The sequence below is a fragment of the Pseudonaja textilis genome, chromosome 3, assembly GCF_049901715.1.
Source record: "Pseudonaja textilis isolate UNSWEBS1 chromosome 3, rPseTex1.2, whole genome shotgun sequence".
Classification (NCBI taxonomy): Eukaryota; Metazoa; Chordata; class Lepidosauria; order Squamata; family Elapidae; genus Pseudonaja; species Pseudonaja textilis.
This window is the reverse complement of record NC_141992.1, coordinates 172,428,750-172,448,760: the sequence shown is the minus strand read 5'-3', so window position 1 is coordinate 172,448,760 and position 20,011 is coordinate 172,428,750. Positions and strand designations below refer to the sequence as shown.

The 20,011-nt window shown below is 35.5% G+C and overlaps 1 protein-coding gene across 2 annotated transcripts in view; it reads left to right on the top strand.

Annotated features, from left to right (window-relative positions):
* Window positions 1–20,011, top strand: part of MMP16 (matrix metallopeptidase 16) — a 187,316-nt gene that overhangs the window by 107,421 nt on the left and 59,884 nt on the right. For both annotated transcript variants that reach the window (XM_087931486.1, XM_087931485.1), the window contains exons 4-5: window positions 5,389–5,693; window positions 18,543–18,704. In XM_087931486.1, coding sequence (XP_087787612.1) covers window positions 5,389–5,693; window positions 18,543–18,704 — 467 coding nt within the window. The remainder of the gene's footprint in view (window positions 1–5,388; window positions 5,694–18,542; window positions 18,705–20,011) is intronic.

The window sequence follows — 20,011 nt, the reverse complement described above, 5'->3', positions numbered from 1 at the left end:
GAACCAGTACTCTCTGAGGAGTTGCTATTGGACCCACCCACCTGCCTGGGCTCCCATATTGACTCTTTATTCCCTGCTTTTGAAGTGCAGCTGCTTTGTGCGGCATAGCAGATTGCTGTGCATCAGCTGCTGAAGCAACAGAGCGAGTGCAGGATTTCAGGAGTCAGAAAGCCTCTGTACCTGTGGCTTGTGCACGCACAAAGTGTGTACATGTGCACAAAGTGTGCCCACCAAGCCATGCCCACCGAACTGGTGGTAAACAGCTGGATCTTCAGCTGTTTACCACCGGTAGTAAACAGGTGGATCTTCAGCTTTAGTAGAGAACAGTTGAGTTAAACCACACCCAGGCTCCTTGCTGCCTCCTTCTTGCTCACACAGCAAATACTGTTTCAGTTTCCAAACAGCCCTCAACTCTCTCACACACTGACAGGATGCTAGTCAGATGAATACCTATGGATGCTGGTAGGCAGAGGCAGATTTTTTTCTCCCTTATTTTCCTCCCCCCAGACTAAGCCAGACCACATAGTTTTGCAGCAAAGCATGTGTATTGAGCTAGTAGTTAAATATATAAGAATACACTCAGTTTTCATATCATGTAAACACACAGTGCTTACATCCCAACTGCTATCCTCCATCTATATTGGATTACCAAAATGGCTAGAAATTATGTTAAAAACAGCAGCTGCATCAAACAGCGTTGCTGTTTGATGGTTTTGATTTTCTAATGCAACACACACACAAACACACAGAGAGAAAATCCCAACTATAATATAATTACTAATATTATAAAATGTTGATTTATATTACAGTATAAATATCCAATATCCTAGTGTATATAGGCTGTTAAGCTTTGGCCATAGCTTTTGGATATGTGAATTTCTTCATTATGTATATTCTGATGGATTAAGAACAACAGTGAAATAGTGTTGTGCGGGGAAAGGCAGGAGATGGACATACCATTTTTATGGTCTATTATGTCTCTGGCTCCAATCCTTTGGACACCAGCAACTAGTTCCATGGAGAAAAGTTTTTCCATGGACTGGACTGGATATGGTTTTGAGTGCTGCCTGCATACCACTGATGGGATTCCTGGCATGCCACAGACCTGTTTTGGTCCATGGACTGGGAGTTTGGGACCCCTGCTATATGTGATTGTTTGGAAATAGTTGGTAAGGCAGACAATTGCGTATGTTTGTGTGTGGGAGAGATCATCCATATATAGTCAGTAATTCATATAAATAATGAATAGCTTTCTGGAATGTTACTTGCTGTTTGTACAAACTATATAATAGCAACATTTTGTTATTTTGTTATTTGTCTGCCACGACGGAAATCTTATTGTAACCTAGAAATGGCTATAGTGTTCAAGTGCTTAAAGCTCTTAGCAAATTAAAAATGGCGCTTGTTGTCACAAGCTGCTATTTCTTCCAACAGATTAAATAGATGACTGAGGATGTCCATGAACAGCTCCATTTCAGACAAAAGGGCATCACTGACAAAAAGGAGCTATTTAACAATTTACCTGTTTATTGAAACTGAACATTTCACCCATTCAGCTTTCCTTATACCTATCATCAACAAGGCAGACTCATCCATCATACAAAACTGTATATATGCTTAAAATTGTTCTCTTGCATTATTATTGTTAGAGTTCATCTATCAAAATGTCACCTCCCCTTCCCCATAAAATGTCTTTTCAAGGATATAATTTTTAGTTTTAAAATTTTTTAAAATGTATAGAAGGATCACCAAGTGTACATTTTTGGAATCCTTTCTTTCTGCCAGTTTAGCTTTATTAATACTGCTATCTTCCTAAAGTGGTATTTACATATAAATGCCTTTCAGCTACTCAAGAAGTAACTTGGTTCTTGATTTTAGAACAATCAATTATTATGGTTGGTCACACAATCAGCCAGATATTTAGATATTTGGGATTTGGAATTTTTATCCACCTGTTGAGCCTTGGATAGGCAGATGTTATTGTTTGGTGATGTTACAAGGATCATCACAGGATGTTAGGCGTTCCAGCTGTCTTTTGTAATTGACTGATATTGATTTTGTGGATGCCAGTGTGTTCAAGTTCTTCTCCAGCTGTTTTTCTATTGCATCCAAGTCCCAAAGGTGCCTTTTCAAAAGAAAGTGGACTTTCTTATTTTTCTTTGAAGTCATTTTGCTTCTTATCCAAGCTATTGTTATCTTCAGTTCTGACTGGATGGTAGGGAATGGAAGTATTTATACTCTTTGCAGACAGCTGATCATTTGCATTCTTTTAGAGAGTCATTGAGGCCACCTGGAGGTTTAACTGTGTTATCAGGCTCATCTGAGTAGTGCAAATGGATGTGGAGCCTTTTCGGAACTGCTGAAAGGACTGTGATGTAGACTGGAGATAGATGATGTGTTATCTCTCTCAATAGTGGGATCCTACTTTAGTCATTACTGGCTCGGTGGGTGATCATGCATGCGCATGTACATCCCCCTAATGCATGCACTCCTAACAAGCCAATCAGCTGAGAGGATGAAGAAATTAAAAGCTAGGAGCAACCCTCCCACTCTCCCATGCACTTTTCGGTCTTTTATCCTCTCAGTTGTCTTTTTATTTTTTTTTACTATCGGTTCAGTCAAACTGGGCCGAACTGGTAGCATACCACCACTGATCTCTCTGTTGAAAAAAGGCTGTAAAATTTTTACATAACTGGCCTCATTGACACCTCTTTCAAATCAACAGTCCTCTCTGCCCAAAATGTGGTCTTTGCTGTCTTCAAAAGTGTAGCATTTATCTTTTAAATGCAGATGAACTGCTGAATCTTGTTTCCTATTGTTCAACTATGATTGAGAATCTCCATAAACATATTGCACCTACCACTATTGGTGCTATCTTTGCTTTCTTTTGCCACGGTTGTTCTACTTCTATTTGCAGGTTTTTGCATTTTATTATCTTCTCTAGCTCTTTTTTTTTCTTTCTTTTGCTGTCTATTTGTTTGTTGCACTGTCAGCAAACTGTTTAAACTAGATTTGTCAGTTTTATCCACTTATCAAGTCCTTCCCAAGGATCTGGGGTTATTATTATTTATTAAATTTATATGCTGCCTGACTTCCAGTGATTCCCAATTGTAGCATTTGTTAACCATTGTTACCATTTTTTAAAAAAAATTAAAAACCTAGAATAATACAAAATTCAAGAGCAACACAAGATAAAAGAGCAACAGTAGTGGGGAAAGAAAAGAAAGGGATGTCAATTGTCTTTGCCAAAGGCCTAGACAAAAAGCCAGGTCTTTGGGACCCTTCAAAATGTCAGTAGGATAAGAGTCATTTAAATTCATGTCATGGCCTTTAGATCAAATAAATTGCATGTGGAAATGGGTGGGTAAAGAAATTAGACAGGCTAGAGATCAGGAGACTGAGGTTTAGTTCTACCTTAGCCATGAAAAGCGATTGGGCCAGTCACTCTCTCTCAATCAACAAGATCAAACTTTGGCGGTAAGCTGGTTGGTAAATTCCTATTCCTAAATGGATCAATGCTGAGTTGATCTCAAAAAAGCAGACCCATCATACTTCTGGTAGCCCAATATTATTAAACACTGATTGGCAGTAATTTTTCAAGATTACAGGGAGGAGTAAGTCTTTGCCTAGTCATCTATCCATTGAAGCAAAGTTTTCAAATAACCCTACTGTCTTAAATCCTGTTAGTTGGTTTTCCGAAGAAAGCCTATATTATTTCATTACTCAAAGGCTTACTGTATTTCAGCTTAATTTCACTTCTGAAAACTGAACTGAATGTTCCCATTTCTCCTTTCTTTAAAAGAGTCAGCTCCCAATTAGATATCACGTAGCAACATATCTTAATAGTCACTGATATAATCTCTGACCTTTCATGGAGAACATCAGTGGGTTTAAGTGCTTCAGTAGCAACACATTTGAGAAGCTATTGTATATGGATACCCGAAATATGGCTAATTTAAAACAAAAAATACAAATATAAGAGGTCTAGCTTTAGGAAATATGTGGTGCCATTAATCAAGTATAGTTTATAATGTTTCTAAATGAATCATCAGAAGTTTTTGTTCATGAATATTTTCCAATCAGACAAAAAAGATCTCATTCAGAGAAAAGTTAAATGTTATAGAGCATTGCATTGGGACATTTTCTTTTAAATATAGAATTAGTTACATATTTATTTGTCACATCTTTACAAAGTATATTAGCCGACTATTCATCTTGGGCACAAGAATAAATTTGATTTAAATATCTTTTCTATATCTTTGGGTATTTGTGTGTGATTAGTATGGTCTGTATTGCCATTGTCTACAAGTGGCAATGGTTTTGGACAGAGTACTGCTAAGCCTTTAGGCACTATTTATAATGTGTACAAAACTGAAAGAATGAAACTATGTTGTGGATGGGATTTTTTTCTGGCTTGTTTTTTTCTTGCTACACAGACCTCTTTTCTCAACAGCTTTTCCTCCCTTTTGACTTTTGGCTGGAAGGTTCACTCAACCAAGTCAATTCCAGATAATATTGACTTACATGCTGGATTGTACAGTTTGCACATCTAAAGTACATCAAATTAAGAAGGACTCATGTACACAATGACTTTTTGAGTTACTAATAATGTAATATATCAACAAAAAATGATATTTAATACAAAATAAATTGCCAATGTAAACTGACCTCAGTGTCACCAATCAGTAGTAATGAACTTTAATAAGCAATTACTTTGTGGAGTTGTTATATTATTACTGTCAGCCTTCAAGAATCCTTCTTCTGCTTGTCTTTTTTGGCTGCCATAGAAATAGGAGGGAGGGAAAATTAATTTGGCTTTGTGTGGAGAAGGAAGAATGCTGGAAGCTTGAGATGGTAAATTGTAAATCTTGGGAAAACTTTCTTGACTATGCTTACTTGTTTATTGTGCAGTGGTAGCTTCTTATCAAATTAGGCCAAGGTCAACCGTCCTGGTGAGCCAAATGTCTGAAACAGCACCTGAAAATGCCCCACATGACAAAATACACATCTCAGATTGGATGACCAGTTTGAACTATTGTGGGTGGGAATGTTACCATCACTTTGTATATGTGATTTTCGTACCTAATGCCTCAGATATTGAATTCTTTTGATACTACCACTTTAATTTCCAGTAAAAGTCCTTTTCTCTATAGCAATGGAGTCTTAAGGTTTTCTTTCTTGGATTTTGAATGGAGCCTCACCTGACAGTTACATATGAACTACTTCCAATATCACAAATACTTGATATAGTTTTAAGAATTGTTGCTCAGTCCCCACTACATCAAAATGGTTGATATCATGTGCAGTTAAGAGTGACATGTGTGGTCCTTTTGATAAGGTGACATCTATGTTTACTCCTTGTCTGATTTTTTTTTTTTTTTGGTGCAGCATAAAGAATGTCACTCCAAAAGTAGGAGATGCTGAAACCCGTAAAGCTATTCGCCGTGCCTTCGATGTGTGGCAGAATGTAACGCCTCTGACATTTGAGGAAGTTCCTTACGTAGAACTGGAGAATGGCAAGAAAGACGTGGATATTACTATAATTTTTGCATCAGGTTTTCATGGAGACAGTTCTCCATTCGATGGGGAAGGAGGATTTTTGGCTCATGCTTATTTTCCTGGGCCAGGAATTGGAGGTGATACTCATTTTGACTCAGATGAGCCATGGACTTTGGGAAATCCCAATCATGATGGTAAGAACCAATTCTATTTAAAGATAATTAATACATGGATGTGTCCATATTACTTTTAACTTGAAGGCAATTTTACTGTATTTTTTTTTAAAAAGTAATAGTTCATACATTTAGGGCTGAGTGTTGTGTATGATTAGTATTGTATAAACTGGAAAAACACCTGGAATTTGTACCTCTACAATTTGGTACCTGGACACTGTATATTAGTACTATGGTCTATGTTCATGGCTGTGAAAAGGTTTGGGGACACCATGCCATCCTTGGACCATGGGATACATAAATCTTTTAAAGTTGGATGCCTTGGATATAAAGAATTTTGACAGTTACCTAAAAAGTGAGTACTGAAAGATCAATGTGCAAACTTTTGGGAAACTTACTTGATAGTAATTGGATCATCACAGGAAAAGCTCAAATTTAATCTTGCTTCTATAACTTACAACCTGATGAGAAGAAATCTTTTCTTGAGCATAATAGATGCAAACTCTTACATACTTCTTATAATATCCTTTTGTAAGGGACATTGTATGGCCCAGTGGCCTATCCCAATATAATTTTACATGGGAACAAAGATGGTGTTCAGCAGCTTCTGACCAGTTCTGGAGAACTGGTAGCATAAATTTTGAGTAGTTCGGAGAACTGGCAAATACCACTTCTGATTGGCCCCGTCTCCATCTATTCTCTGCCTCACAAGTCCCAGCTGATTGGCTGGGTCTTCTTTGTTGCCCTGCACAGGAGAACAGAGCTGGAAAGCAGGTTAGTAGGGTGGGGAGGGAATGGGGATTTTGCGGTATCCTTCTCTTGCCATGTCCACCAAGCCATCTCATGCCCACCAAGCCATGCCCACAGAACTGATAGTAAATTTTTTTGAATCCCATCACTGCATGGGAAATATAATACAGGAATAGCATTCAGTTTCACAGCTGTTGAAAATTAATTATTTTCTATCATTACACTTTTTGGTGGAGTTAAATGCTGACATACACAAGAACAGATTCCCTTCCATGTCTGTATCAGCTCATTTACAACCTATACTACTTATACTTATATACTAGATTACTCTAAGATTGCCATCTGGTATTATAGAGATATAAGGACCTCAAACAATTTATTAAGTATAGTATATCTAAGCAACTACTGGCTTATTTTACATATATACTTGTTTTGGATTCCTAGTGAGAAAACAAGGAATAGTTAAACAAATATGAGAATATATTGAAAAAAGTTTAGTTCACAATTTTTTTTTTGCCACTATCTAAAGCGGAAGAAATCAAAATAATGTTTGCGCTTAATATAAATGCATTTAAGAACATTTCAGTGTAGTTTGAATGTAGCTCTTTAGATGTCAATTAATTTGAGTGGCTTACTATATCAAGTCTTGATCCAAAGTAGCAGTAAATGTTACATTTAAAATAATACATTTAATGGTGATTAAGACTGAATAATAATCTGAGCTCATTAGAGAAAGCTTTGTAATGACAGAAAAAGGAAGGAAATAATTCTGAATGGAACTTAAGTGGCCTTTCAACTCCAGCAACAAGAATTTAAAAGGGGATTATGAATAAATTAAGGTGTATTGATTGGTTTGGGGCTTCCTTTTTATTTTTTTCTATTCTTCCTAGGAATCTAGTATTTGAAGATTCAGCCTTTGTTTGGATGATGTTTACATTTAAATGCCTGCAACAAGGATTTAATCTAATACTTTCTACGATGTGTCAAGAATGGCAATATGTCTAAATGGTCCAATTTTTTTTTTTTGCAGTGCAGTAGGCTCAATAAGACAGCAGTTTATTGATCTTAACTATCACAGGAACTAATAGCAACTTCACTTATGTCAAATGGAATTCTACCTTTTTGACAGCAAAATGAACTCTGCAGCTTGTGGTTTTCTTTGAGCTATAAATCTCATCTCTGCATCAGAGAAAGAATTAGACAATCTAAGAACTTCAGTAAGATGAAGATGATATGGGGTAGAATTTTAATTAAAAACCTAAGTGAGGAAATAGACAGAATTTACACTGCAGCGCCTTTATTTTGATCTGCTAAATTAAAGATCAACTTTATCAATGGTATGTATTTATCCATATAGACTTAATTATGGAGAATCATGTTCCAGAACCAAAGAACCTGGGCTATAAATTAAATATGCAAGGAAAAAAATAAATGGTGCCCTTATAGCCAACCAAAAGCTATGTCTATATTTTTAACCAGGCAGCTATTGCTCACCAAACCAGATTTACCACAGCTTAATAACATTGAGCTGCCTTAGAATGAATCATCTCATATTTGTAATGTAAGTTAATGTAATGATGAAAAGATTTGTGTTATTTGCACTGTCATAAATGATAAGATGTTTGTAAACTTTGAGAATCGAATTACTTAATCCGTGTGTGTGTGTGTGTGTGTGTGTGTGTGTGCCACTGTACACTGGGATAAAATTAATAATTTAAAATTAATAATATTACAAATTGTCAGTGTTCTTTCCTTAAGCATTTCTTTTTGTGTGGAACAGGTTTCTGAATCAGGCATATCCATACAATACATATATCAGTACTTTTAAAAATACACATACCTTTGTTCTGTTAATCAATTTAACATATATTAAATAATAGAATGAATATTTGAGACATTTCTGAATTATCAGTTTATGGCAAAATCTTACTCTGCATAGTATTTTCTATGGCTGGTATTTGGAATTTTATACAGGCATGCCTGGTAAATAAAGGGAAATCAACATGCAGTTTATAAGACCGGTAAACACTATTTTCCTGTATAAATTTAAATGATTATTTTATTTTAAAAAATGAATCTTTTAATTTAAAGCAGTATAATTATTAGGTTTAAAATTATTATTTAAATGTATATTGCTGCATTATCAGGTAGCATTCAAACAGGATTTTTTGCAAAAAATGCAGAAAAACATGCTAATAGTGTGAAAATGCAGACTGAGTTGATATGTTCATACTATCATCATGTAGCTCTATCATTAGATATGTGCTAAATTAAAGAATTACCTTTGTTCCATTTTCCCCTTGGACCTTTTTCAGGTTCTGAATATTTTACCATTGAGATCATACACATAGAGTATAACTAGGTATAAACACCCAAAATCAGAAGTACCTTTCTAATAATAAAATAAATTTAATAAAAAGGATTATTCTGTCAATAATGAAACAGACCTAGCAACAAACCCAAAGGTACTTTGCCCCCCCCCCCCATTTCACCTTCTCATCACTCCTTATCACCCATCTTCTCCCACTTGTGATTGTATGACTGTAACTTTGTCGCTTGTATCCTTACAATTTATATTGACTGTTTCCTAGTATGTTTGATTGTTTATTATGCCCTATGACATTATTAAGGGTTTTACCTTATGATTCTTGACTCTTGATGAACGTATCTTTTCTTTTATGTACACTGAGAGCATTTGCACTAAGATAAATTTCTTGTGTGTAAAATCACACTTGGCCAATAAAGAATTCTATTCTATTCTATTCTATTCTATTCTATTCTATTCTATTCTATTCTATTCTATTCTATTCTACTCTACTCTACTCTACTCTACTCTACTCTACTCTACTCTACAGCACCATTACTTGGCTCAATTAATCCCTGCTAGCATTTCATAAATGCTTAGAAGGTAGGGGGGTCTGGAAGTTGAGTGAATTGATCAATGTGATTCTATGTTTGCATGGTTTCAGCTATGTTTGCATGGTTTCAGGTTTTCCTATATGAAACCTTAGTTATTATGTCACTATGTTGTTGATGGTGATACAGTAATTAGAGTGCAGTACTGCAGGCCAATTCTGCCCACAGTCTGGAATTTGATCTTGACAAACTCAAGGTTGACTCAACCTTCCATCCTTCCGAGGATGTGAAGCGAGGACGCAATTGTTGAAGGCAATATGCTGATGTTAAAAACTGCCTAGAAAATGCTGTAACCACTCTTCCCAAGATGTTGAGTAAGATGTTGTAATGTATGTGTGCAGAATCATGCAGTATGGGCTTTGTAATTGACAAAAAGAAATTTATCAAAAGACTTTCAAATTGCCATCCAAGACTTTTTGGTATGGCACCCAGTCTGCTGATAACTACTGGGATCATTACAGCAGGTTTATGCCATAATCTTTCAACTTTGATTTTCAGATTTTGATACTTTTAACACTAAAAGAGAGAGTGAAGCACAATGCATTAAGTGAATTAAAGGCATGAATCATTCTTCAGATTTAGACTTCAACTTTTCCCCTGCCTTTCCCCCCTCCCAATTTTTTTGTCAGGTGTATAAATTGTGATTATTATGTGATGAAGTATTGCTGAATGTCAGCCATGTGAAATATCTGATAAAACAGACCACAAGTTCAGTGTCAGTGTGTAGAGAACCTAAATTGAAGCCAGAGTGTCAAGAGACTTCATTATCTGAGTGATTGTTTTTCTCCCTTTTGTTCTTCTGGCATACAGGAGGCTGGGAAAATACAATTGTTTGATTATTTAGCAAAAATGCAAATCACCCAATCCCCTTGGCTCATTTTCTGCACTATATTGCTCTGCTAATGAAGGCAATTTGAATTCTTCATTTCTCAAATCAGGTGAACAATTTCTTGAAGTCCTCACTAAAATCTTAATATAGTCTTCTTTCTGTTTCCATAAATCTTGTTCTGAGTTAATGTTTTTTAAACTATTCATATTAATTCCCAAACCACATGGGCAATAAAGTTTTGCAAGGAAACAAGCCTTGACTTAACTGAAAGAAACTGAGAGTTTGTGAGATAGCACTTCATTATTTCTGCTGTTTCTAGGTTCCCCTTGTTTATGGCCCTCATTATAAGTAGCAGTTTAACAAATGAATTATCCAATATCATCAATCTGATTAAAGTACTCAAAGATACATAGTAAACTTTACATCAGCTTGTCACAGAACATACATATTAGATTTTTCACTTGCACATACATATAAACAAACACATATATCAGGTTGTACACAGAATCTGGGAATGAAACTGCTTTATTTTTACTGAGTTACCACTTATCCAATATGTGACAATATGATCTACAGTCTCCAAGTACACACATAGTTAAACATTAAATAATAGTAGTAGCAATGGGGTGCAAGAGCAGTTAGTATTAAAACTCTGGTGTGAATCATCTGTTTAACTCAGTAAGATACCCTTTTCTCCCTCTCTCTCTCTGGAAAAACTGCCTTGGATTGTTGTCAACAAAGTTTTGGACATCTTTTATAAAGTCAGGGTTCCTTCCTTCACTTACTTTTTGGATGTACAAAGGATGTGGCTTCAATATTCAGGGGTGGCTTTTCTTGACTTTTGATCTCAGATGCCACTAGAAATAATATGTAGGTAAACTGCCAGCCCCATTTGATAGTAGTTTAAAAGAGTTTTCTTAGCAATTAACTTCCTTCCTTCCTTCTCTTATTATGACCACTTATTAGTGACAGAAGAATGGCAGTCTCAAAGCTAGGCACTTTTAAATATTGTCCAGTTTATAACTTGATGTCAGTGCATAACCTAGGCAAATTGTATTTTGCAGGTATGCTAGTAGCTAGATTTTGATATAGGAGGTGATTGATTCAAGTCAATGAGAGTCAGAGTATTTAAGATTTCTTTGCCAACATTAACTAGCTATCAAGATTCTTTTAAAAGTGTGCTTAAACATATGGTATTTTATCAGAAATTTAAAGAAATATACTCCTGTGAAGAGCTAAAAGGCAATCTTAAAAATGTTAGAGATTGACACTTTAATTTGTTCTTGTAATTAAAGACTGTAAAAAAGTCAAGTGGGACAGGAAAGCTGGAAAGTGCCAAGAGAGGCAAAATATGGCCCATATAATCAGCATGAAAATATTCATTCAGAGATGCCAGTTAAGAATAAACCTTATATTTTAAAGGAGTTATATGACAGCTTTAAGATTTGTTGTAGTATTTTATTAAACTTAAAGAATCCCACTGAGATATTTGCCTGGGAAAGAAATGTTATTTGAAAGTTGGCTTGCTATCTGGTTTCACTGTGTGTTAATATTAAAGAATAAGCTTCTAATTTGCTTAACAAATGACATATTACTCCTATTTAACATGTTATTAAACTTTGTTGATTCCTGTTAAGAGTTTTTGATATAACTTTCTATTTTTATGCATTATTTGTTCACAGTGCCTTGCAGGAGGCTATTACATTTCATTGAATAATTGTGATAAATTAGAAATATTTTCATTCTAATAGGAACTACATTTTTTTTGTACTATAACCAGTATTGCAAATCACAGAACCAGGGTCATGTATTGTCTAGTTCTAATAAGCTCTTGTATTGGTTGTTGTTTTACTCCTTGTATGTGTTGCTTGCAATTTATGCTTTAAGGGGTTTTTTTGGTTCCATTTTTTCCTTTGCCAAATCATTTCTCCCTTTTAAGCTGATTTCTTTCCCAATTCACTATTTTAATGTTTATTTTTGACCTTGCTATATGAATATTTTCAAGTGTAAAGCAAGTGCTAACAATATTTATCATGTATTGGTGTTTTATAAGTGGCTGCCTGCATATTGGTTTATTTCAACATGTTTACAAATGAAGAGGTAAAATTTCAAAATGAGAAAAAAACATTCAGTTAATATCGTATCTGTATATCAGCTCAAAAGAAGAAACATAAAATATAACATAGTATTACCTTCATAATACTTTAAATAAAAATATTAACACTGTAAATTACAGAAGAACAATGACAGAAAAATGCATTATTGATATTTTCTATAAAAATAAAACTATATTCAAAACCACTATACTATATTTAAATCTAGTCCATCAAAAATGATCATATGGTTTAACATATGGATACAATGAATTGGATGGGAGATAGCAATAACACTTAGACTTATATATCGCTCCATAGTGCTTTATTTACAAATATCAACATATTGCCTTTAACAAACGGGGTCTTCATTTTACTGACCTCAGAAAGGATGGAAGGCTGAATCAACTATGAGCTGGTCATAATCGACTCTTGGCAGTGAGTTAGCCTGAAATACTGCATTCTAACCACTGAACAACCACAGCTCCTATGTAGTGGTAGTAACGCTTGTGAAAAAGTTCTTGGAACAGTCATTCATTGCAAGCTATAAGTTAGTCAGCAGTGTGATATAGCTGCAGAGAGAGAGAGAGAGAGATGCAGTTTCTGACCAAAAATATAATTTCTATAATTCAAGCAGTAAATGTTTTACTTTATTCAGCATTGGTCTGAATATTCCTTAAAAGCTAGGTTGGGATACTCCATTTTGAGGAGAATTCAGAGAAATTAAAAAAGTAATGGAGGTGATCAAGGGACTGAAAATAAATTCCTTTGGGAGGAAGTGAGAACAAATGGAAGAACTTCAGTATGTTTGACCTTGAGAAAAAATGACAGAGAAGAAATATGAAATCACTCTCCAAATACTTTCAAGGATGTCACCTACTCTTTCTTGCTCCAGACTTTTGACATTAGAATAGAGGTAATCCTCGACTTACCACAGTTCGTTTAGTGACCAATCAAAATTATAATGGCACTGAAAAAAGTTAGTTATGCCTGTTTTTCCCAGTTATGACCTTTCCAAAATCCCCATGATCATGTGATCAAAATTCAGGTGCATGGATCATACTTAGGACCCTTGCTGCGTCCCACAGTCATGCATCCCCTTTTGTGACCTTCTGACAAGCAAAGTCACTTAACAACTGATGCAAAAAAGGTCATAAAATGGGCAAAATTCACTTCACAAATGTCTCACTTCACAACAGAAATGTTGGGCTCAAATATGGTCATAAGTCAAGGACTATCTGTAATAATATATTTCAGTGACAGAATGACAATTTGTGATTGAATGTACAGCGAAAAGAAAACCCGTCCTAATAAGAATAGTTTAATAGTGCAACCAATTACCTGACTGAAGTGATGGTGGGTTATCTTTCATTGTATATATTCAAGTGGAAGATTGGGCAGCCACCTAGCTGTGATTCCCACAGTAAGTTGGTAGTTGAATTAGATGTCTTAAGCGGCACTTTCCATCAAAAGGATTTAGCTTAGCTCTTTCAGTCAGATCCCAGTATTGTTTGTTTTAGACATGTCACTCTCTGATTAGGTTGCTTTATGTCAATATAAAATAAAAGTATTGCCCCTAGACTCTTTACAAAGATGTACTTTATCTACTACAAACCCTTTTCTCTCTGCAAATCACAACATCCGGATAATCTGGTTTAATGAAGGATTAAATTAGATTGAATGGATCAACAGTAGAGATGCTGGAGATTACTAGGAAATTACAGAATAGGCCATTTTACAACAGGCAAAACCTTGTAAATATGCCTTGAAAAGGCAATATCAATACAGCTTATAAACTTTAGGGCATAAAAAGTAATTTGCTCTTTCTTCACATCTTTATTTCACATCTGTAGCTGAAAGAAATGGTTCCTTAAACAGACAAGTTCTTCTGAACCAATCTAAATAATCTAAAACAGTGGTCACCAACTGGTGGCCCACAGCCCACTGGTGGGCCGTGAGAAAATTTTGGTGGGCCACAGAGAAATCTCACCCCCAGAGCACCCTCCACAAATTAATCCAGGCTGCACAGAAACACAAGGCTGTGCCGCCCACATGGCCTGCCAGAACCCTCTCTGCCTACTCATTCCTTACCCAACAAACTTGCCTGCTAAATTGCTACTTTTCCTTTTTCCGACTATCATCTGTTCTGCTATGCTGGGAGATTTAGATTAGCTAGGAAGCAGGAAATGGTTGGATTTCTTGCTTTCTAGGTAGCTTTAGATCTTCGGCTCAGCACAGCCAAATCTCCCTTAGGACTGAAGGTTTGCTTGCAAGCAAATTCAGTGCCTAGTCACGGCAAGCAAATTTGAGGGACTGAGCTAGCCGATGGCAGATAGATAGATCACTGAATGATTCTGTGAGCAACTCAATATGCCTGCTTTGCCTGATTTTGAGTAAAAGTTGCTCTTTTTTAAAATAAAAAATTCAATATTTACATGCATGGTGTGTTATGAGTTAGTTTTGTGAGTTTGCTTGCAAGCAAACTTTATGTGACAGACTGAGCTAGCCAATGGCAGATAGATAGATCTCTGAATGAATCTGTGATTCTGTGAGCAACTCAATATGCCTGCCTGCTTTGCCTGATTTTGGGTAAAAGTTGCTCTTTTTTATAAAAAAAAATCAATATTTATATAAATATTTATAATATTTACATACAAGCCATGCCCAGCCAGTCACATGACCACCAAGCCACACCCACAAATTAGGCCACACCCACAGAACCAGTTAGTGGTCCCTGGTATCTAAAATTATGAGTTAGGTGGTCCCTGAGGTCCAAAAGGTTGGCGACCCCTGATCTAAAACATGTCTGATTGCTTTTAATATACAGCTCATATTTATAGCAGAAACAGATATTATCAGTTACTTAACCTGATTTTTATGGCAGAATTGCTTTTTTATTGCCAGGTAGTGACTAATGTGTATTTTTATATGTTTAAAATGTAGCATTTTGTTGGTATTAAGGGGCTAGAGTTCCTTTTATCTTCTGTTGAATTAGAACATTTTGTGAATAAATGTGCAAATACTTGTCTATCCAGCAGCTTTTTAGAGAAGTTTCCCACCCCCCCGCCTTTCTCCTTAAAATCATTGTGATCATTTACAGAAAGATTATTTAATATTGAGTTACTTTAATGGTTTTCAAGTGTGATAGAAAGGCGGTGATTATGTAAAAAAAAGTTTGAATAAATGCAATCTGGACTTAGTCATTTTCTCACCTATTTTTATTTATTTATTTATTTTATTTGGTTTGTCAATTGCTTACAAGATAATAAGTATAAGTAAAAACATAGTTATGAATACATGGATACATATAAGAAAAATAAAAGAAACCTAAATTAGCATGTCAGCAACCAAGGGGCTCGGGGGGAGGGCAGAGAATCCTCAACTTTTGTTGTATTGCAGAGATCACCTTCTAGTAAATTTCATATGGCTTCTAGTTCATTCGATGCACTGAACCCAAATAATCTTGAAGTCAGACATTAATTTCCTGGGAAGCAAATGTCTCAACAGTGAATAAATCATGTGTAGCGTTTATACCAAGAAAGCAAAGAACTTCAAGCCGGAATGCTTTAAAGCACAAAACATACTGCATTGGCATCTGATATGGCAGTGATGCAAGTAAGCTGGTGACTTTGGAAGGGATCAACCAAGCAGATTAAACCTTGGAACTTATTAGATGGTTGCTCTCCAATCTGTACATTTTCTAAATATTTGGGTTCAGGCCCTAAAATACCCAACCATCAAGGGCATTTTTAGGAATTCTAGAAATTCAGTCTTTTCTGCCTTTTGGAACACCATCCCTGAGATCTAGATGGACCCAACTCTAATAACTTTCAGAAAGCTTTGAGGAACTGGCTTTTTCCCCAGATGGTGACCAGGATTTTAAGGCTCTGGATACCTCAACAGAATGTGAGTTCCGTTCTACATTTCTTCTCATTGCATCCTGTCAATATATTGGTTTTCCATTTTGGTTGGTTTTTTTTTCGGTTCATGGAAATGAATGATCTAGTAAATGAGAAGTATGTGAGAAAAATCCAAATACCAGAATAACTGTGGATCTTAATAATTAGTTTTATTACTTTTAACAAAAAGTATGGGAGTAGCTGATCACTTGAAAAACCAAATAATAGTTCAAACAGATCTTTGTGTATTACATCTATGCAATAGTCTCCAATAATCTCTTCTGAAAACTCCTTGCAGAGACAAGAGATAATTTGTAGAACTGAAAACAGTGCAGATCAGTTTTGGAATAAAGTTTGATTTGGATGCCAAAGCTACTATTGTTTTAAATTTATTAATAAAAACATCAATAATCAATTACGGTATGTATAAATGTACTTTATCATCTTCAGTTTGTTTGACTTATGAAGATGCTTAAACTCAGGTGAAGTACAAAAAAATGCTAGCACAATGTCCAAGTAAACTAAATTGGTTTTTATTTTATTCTATAAGAAAAGAAACCTCTGAAGATAAGATAAATGTTTGAAATATTAATGTTTGAAATATTGACTTCAGTCAGTCTTGACTCCTAATGTCTGCCTGGATAAATCCCTGTAGTTTCCTTAGTAAGATTTTTGGAAGTGGTCTGCTATTGTCCTTCTACAACTGAGAAAGAATACATGGGCAAAGTTAGCCAGCTGGCTTTATCTCTAAAGTAAGGCTAGAACTCACAATCTGATTTTTTTTTTTTAATTTACTGCCTTTAATCACATATTCCACTATATCAGGGGTGTCAAATTTGCATCATCACATTGTCACATGACATATCGCGACTTTCCCCTTCACTAAAATGGGGTGTGTGTGTGGCCAGCGCGTGATGCATCTGGCCCATGGGCCATGAGTTTGACACCCCTGCACTTTATCAGACTGATTGTCTTATATGGTGTTGAGAATAGGTTCAGTAGTACTACTTTCTATTTTTGTCCTATTATGGTATTCTAAAAATACCTGAAATACTAGATTATAATATTTTCTGGAAAGCTGTGATCAACTATAGTTCTAACAGAAATCAACATAAAGTGGATTAAGATCCACTTTCTTGAAATAAGTTGTTATGTGAATATCTCCTTAGAGAGAGTAGAACTGGCAATAACCATACTGCATACTTATTCAGATTTTTGTAAGTTTTGTTTATATATTGTTTTGATTATTAAACTTATCCAGTGGAAAGATGGAATCCAGTGGAAATTGGTTTCTGGAATTCTGGAATCCACACTGGAACCACCAAGTGCTAGAGTCTCATTGGCCAATGCTATAGAAGAAGATTCAGTTTTCAGGGCGTTTTTTACTAAGAAGAATCTTGTCAACCTTCTTGTATCTCACAAGAATCCAAGAATTTCCAATAATTATTTTGTTGTTAATTTGAGAAAAATAGGAAGCCATAATGAAAAGTCTACCAGCAGCTGTGTTACAAGAGCAAATCCTATTTATAGCATAAATATTCAATCAGTTTGTGACTCTTTTTTGCCTACACAATCTCTTTTTGGTCAAGAGGGCTGGTTTCCATCTGTCCCTTATTTAGCAGTGGTCAAGTCTGCTATCCTGTTGGTTTTGTCGGGCTGAATGAGAACTAATGCTCATCTGGCATGGACACTGATGAAAATGGATTGTCTGGAAAGATCCAGGAAATTTGGAATTATTTAGTGGAAATACTATACTTGAGATCGAGGATTCCAAAATGCAACCAAAATGAAAATTGCATAAATGTAGATCAAAGAAACATATGGAGTAGTAGTGAAATATATAATAATTTACTATTCAAGATATAAAAAGTACTCATATTGGCCTAGTAAATTTTAAATTTTTTTGTATGTTAAATCGATATTTATAGAACTATTATTGTTTGAACAAGAGCATGAGGTTCACTGTCTGCTCTCTGTTTACTTCTCTGCTTTAGAAATACATTTATACTTCTATACCATATTTACAGTAGCGTATTTGTTGCAAAATAAGAAAAAATCTCACTAAATCTGAAAAATTTTGAACAGCTATATACTGATTTTTGGAATCAGTGTTATTTTAGGTTTTTTTAAATACCTGAGCTCCCAGTGCTTTTCTTTTTTTTTTTTTTCACAGCCATAAGATGTTTAAAAGAACACATTTAGAGTTCTCTTCTGTTTAGGAATCTTCAACACATCTTCAAGCTTCACAGAGTAAGATGTATATAGCAGCCAGTCCTGCAATTTTGAAAAGCCAGATTGAAATTTACTTAAATTATGCTTTTATGTAAATTGCTTAAATAAGTGGAGATATAAATACTATATACATTTTTTTCTGTTTCTCCAGGAAATGATTTGTTTCTAGTAGCAGTTCACGAACTGGGACATGCCCTTGGATTGGAGCATTCAAATGATCCAACTGCCATTATGGCTCCATTTTACCAATACATGGAAACTGACAATTTCAAACTACCTAATGATGATTTGCAGGGAATCCAAAAGATATACGGTATGCTCTTTTAAAAGAAATATGCATAATGTGAGAGAGGATTATTTCAGCTGTGTACACTGAGAAATCTTTGCATACATGGTCAGTTTCATGGAAAGCTGTCAATCAGTCTGCAGATTGACACACTTAAAGCTCCTTGTGCTCTTTTGATTCTCTCTACCTATTCCTGCAGTTTTCGTGGCAATTATTCAGCAATTAGTTGCCATTGCTTTAAGACTAGTCCGTTTAGTTCAATCTAGCATACTCCTGGGATTTTTGTGATACTTTTTTATGCAAGTTATTAACCAGGTCAAATCCTGTGTCACTTCCTTGGGGGCCAGTCAAGATCAGCTAAGTGCTGCTACCTACTGTAGCTTGAAGTTCTAATAGAAGGTAAAGTGAACATGCAAAAAATGTTTGTTTATTAAGCTTCAGTGGCTTCTTCATTTCAGTAAAACTGATTCCATCTAATTCAAAGGGTGATGTGACACGGCCCTGCTCCTGTGCCTCAGATTGCCTTTTGGTCTGTTACTGCAGAGCAAATTCTGTAAAAGAAGACTGTGGGAATTCTTCTCCTGTAGCACTGGCCAGAGGATTTCCAAGCTGGTCAGCTTTGGCAAATGCTGTGGAATTGTCCACAGTGACTCACTGAAGATGGTCCACTTTGGAGGGCCCTTAGCAATATGCTTTAGGTCTTCTAAACTTTATATTTTCACCAAGTGCTAGAGATAACTCTGCACCATGTGCCAAATTTACAAAGTCTGAAAGCTTTTCCAAACTGGTCAGTGGCAGTATTCCCAGCAAGGCAGCTTTAACATACACTGAAAACTGTCAAGCTTTGAAGCACTTTATCCAGCATTGGAGAAGGTGATGAGGAGGCCTTTTTCCACAACTCTGTCCTCAGATGGTCTAAGGCCATTCGGTTGTTTTGTTGAAGAATTTAATTGAATTATCTCTTGACTTCTGCAAAGTACATCACAAGGCCTCCACAGAATAGATGCTCTGTTGAAGTGAATGTCAATTGCTTTATACAATCCAAACTTGAAATAAGGAAGAATGTCATTACCAGTATAGCTCTTAAAGAGTGGAACAACTTTCCCTTTGAGTTGTGGATTCTAAGAGGCTTTCAAGTTGGACAATCAATTTGTGCTTAGAATATTTCTTATTCATTGCTGGCGGAGGAACTCTGGGAATTGAAATCCACGCACCTTAAAGTTGCAAAGGTTGAGAAACACTAGCCTAGACGTTCAATATCCCTTTCAAATCTATGATTCCATGTTTCTCATGGGCTTATTATTTATATCTATTTCTCCAAAAATCTTCTCATT